The sequence below is a fragment of the Protobothrops mucrosquamatus genome, unplaced genomic scaffold (genome assembly GCF_001527695.2).
Source record: "Protobothrops mucrosquamatus isolate PMUCROS unplaced genomic scaffold, P.Mucros_1.0 scaffold6618, whole genome shotgun sequence".
Taxonomy (NCBI): domain Eukaryota; kingdom Metazoa; phylum Chordata; class Lepidosauria; order Squamata; family Viperidae; genus Protobothrops; species Protobothrops mucrosquamatus.
The window spans coordinates 8,023-10,772 of NW_015392440.1; the positions used below are offsets into that span (position 1 = coordinate 8,023).

At 49.1% G+C, this 2,750-nt stretch overlaps 1 protein-coding gene across 1 annotated transcript in view; it reads left to right on the forward strand.

Annotated features, from left to right (window-relative positions):
- The window catches only part of LOC107300302 (tumor necrosis factor receptor superfamily member 6B), a 6,449-nt gene extending 5,287 nt beyond the window's left edge, over positions 1–1,162 (forward strand). The window contains exons 3-4 of the mRNA XM_015829638.1: positions 230–424; positions 776–1,162. Coding sequence (XP_015685124.1) covers positions 230–424; positions 776–1,059 — 479 coding nt within the window. The 3' untranslated portion in view covers positions 1,060–1,162. The remainder of the gene's footprint in view (positions 1–229; positions 425–775) is intronic.
- The last annotated feature ends 1,588 nt before the right edge of the window (positions 1,163–2,750 follow it).

Consider the following 2,750-nt stretch of genomic DNA (forward strand, 5'->3'; position numbering starts at 1 on the left):
CCTCTCCTCTCCCCTCTCCTCCCCCCTTCCATCCCCTCTCCTCTCCCTCTCCTTCTCCTTCTCCTCCCTTGCCTTCCTTTCACTTCTTCTCCCTTTTTAAAACTTTACTTTATTATTTTGACATGCATGTATAAAGCCCTCCAACTCCCACAATCTGTCTGTAAGGCAGCAGCCATTGAACGCAGTTTGAGAAAAAGCTAGACCTTCTTTTCTGCTTCCATTTTTCTAGGCAACCCACAAGAAGATACCCAGTGCGGAGTTTGTACCGAGGGGACCTTTTCCAGCAACTATTCCAGCAAAGATCCCTGCCAGCCCCACCAGAACTGCTCCGTGCAAGGCCTTCAGGTCAACGTGCCTGGCACCCGGTTCCATGATACCCTCTGCACCTCCTGCAGGGCTGGGAAAGGCTTGGAGGAGGGCTCAGGTAAGACCCCTCTCACCTGAGACTACAGGTAGTCCTCAACATGAGGCAAAACTAGAACTCACAGTCTCCTGGTGATTGGCCCAAAGTCACTCAGCTGGCTTTCATACCTAAGGCGGGACTAGAACTCACCGTCTCCTAATGATTGGCCCAAAGTCACCCAGTTGGTTTTCATGCCTAAGGCAGGACTAGAACTCACCGTCTCCTGGTGATTGTCCCAAAGTCACCCAGCCGGCTTTCGTGCCTAAGGCAGGACTAGAACTCACTGCCACTTTCTAGGCTGGTGCTTTAACCATTAGACCAAGCCCAGCATCTCTTATCTGATGTATTCCTCACCCGTTCTTTCTCTTCTAGGTACTGGGGACTGTTACGAGGCCGCCCTTGACTTTGTAGCGTTCCAACTCAAGTCCCCACGAAGGCTCCGGCGTCTGTATCGTAAGCTCACTCAAGCTCCTCCCGGGACCGAGAAGAAGAAGGCCACCGAAGAGCTCCAGGTGGACCTTCACACCTACCTGCTCCAGCTCAAGAACTTGCATGGGAAAGAGCGAGCGTGGGAGATGGTCCAGGAAGCCCTGGAGAAGATGAAGTTGATACACATTCTGGAGAGCGTCCAGAGGAGATTCTCCGTGGGTTTATGAGACAACTTGAAACGGGATTTGTTATCGTCGTACGATAGGTCTAAAATTGTTGGTCATGCCTGTGCGGACTTGGATCATTGAGTTAAATTATTTATACAAAAGCTAGCTTTTTTTAAAAAAAAAGAAAAATCAGATTTCCCAGCCTCTATTAGACAATTGATTTGGGCAGTGGTGGGATTCAAATAGGTGAACAACCAGTTCTCTGCGTGGATGCCGCTTCCGGAAGTCCGTTCTGGGCCTGGGCGACAAAAAAAATTAGCTACCGGTTCTGCCGAAGCGGTGCGAACCGGTTGAATCCCACCACTGGATGGATGGATGGATGGATGGATGGATGGATGGATGGATGGATGGATGGATAGATAGATAGATAGATAGATAGATAGATAGATAGATAGATAGATAGATAGATAGATAGATAGATAGATAGATAGATAGATGATAGATAGATAGATATGATCGGTGGTGGGATTCAAATATGTGAACATCCGGTTCTCTGCATGGATGCCGCTTCCGGAAGTCCGTTCTGGGCCTGGGCGACAAAAAAAAATTAGCTACCGGTTCTGCCGAACTGGTGCGAACCAGCTGAATCCCACCACAGGATTTGGGGGCGAGGGAAAAGTGCTGTGTGGAAAGGAACGGGGGCCGGTTCTTCCTCCTTCTCTAATGCAGTCTACCCAACACTGCGCAGACTGTGTTAGGGAAACAGAACAGACACACACACCCTCCATCCTTGGACCACGCAGCCGTGTCCCAGAAGGAGCCGCCATTTTGGAGTGACCGCAAGTTCCTTACAGCTGCTCAGAAAATGGCGTTTCCTTCTGGGAAGCAACCCAGAACTCTGTCCTAACTTCGAATCAGCACTAAGTGACCGGTCGTAAGTGGAGGACTACGTCTCTGCAAATGTGTATTTTGGTGAAGTGCTGCCAATGTTTTGACCCTGTAGAGCAGGGGTCTTCAAACCTGGCCCTTTGAGGACTTGTGGACTTCGACTCCCAGAATTCCTCAGCCAGCGTTGCTGGCTGAGGAATTCTGGGAGTTGAAGTCCACAAGTCCTCAAAGGGCCACGTTTGAAGACCCCTGCTGTAGATGATCAAGTTGGAGGTCCTCAGAGGTTTGGGAAGAGGCCAGATCCTGTTGGGTCAACATGCTAGCCTGTCCCTCCCTTCGGAGGCCATTATTATAGCCCTATATCTAGGGATTATAGTTTGGAGCGACTGTATGTTGTTTTTAGGAATTATTGAAGTATTTTAGGAATTAAGTTTGTTCTTCCAGAATGTGAATTTCTCAGGGGTGGCCTGTCCTCATTAGGGGATCACCTCAAGAGCCAAGGACAAGTAGTCCCTGACTCACGACTATCTGCTTAGCAACTCTTCAAAGACACAACAGCACTGAAAACAGTGATTGACAACCAGTGGTGGGATTCAAATATGTGAACAACCGGTTCTCTGCGTGGATACTGCTTCCGGAAGTCCATTCTGGGCCTGGGCAGCAAAAAATTAGCTACCGGTTCTGCCGAAGTGGTGCGAACCGGCTGAATCCCATCACTGTATCTATCTATCTATCTATCTATCTGTCTATCTGTCTGTCTGTCTATTATCTACCTACCTACCTACCTACCTACCTATCTCTGTTTGTCTATCTATCTGTGTCTACCTATCTACCTACCCATCCACCCACCTACCTACCTACCC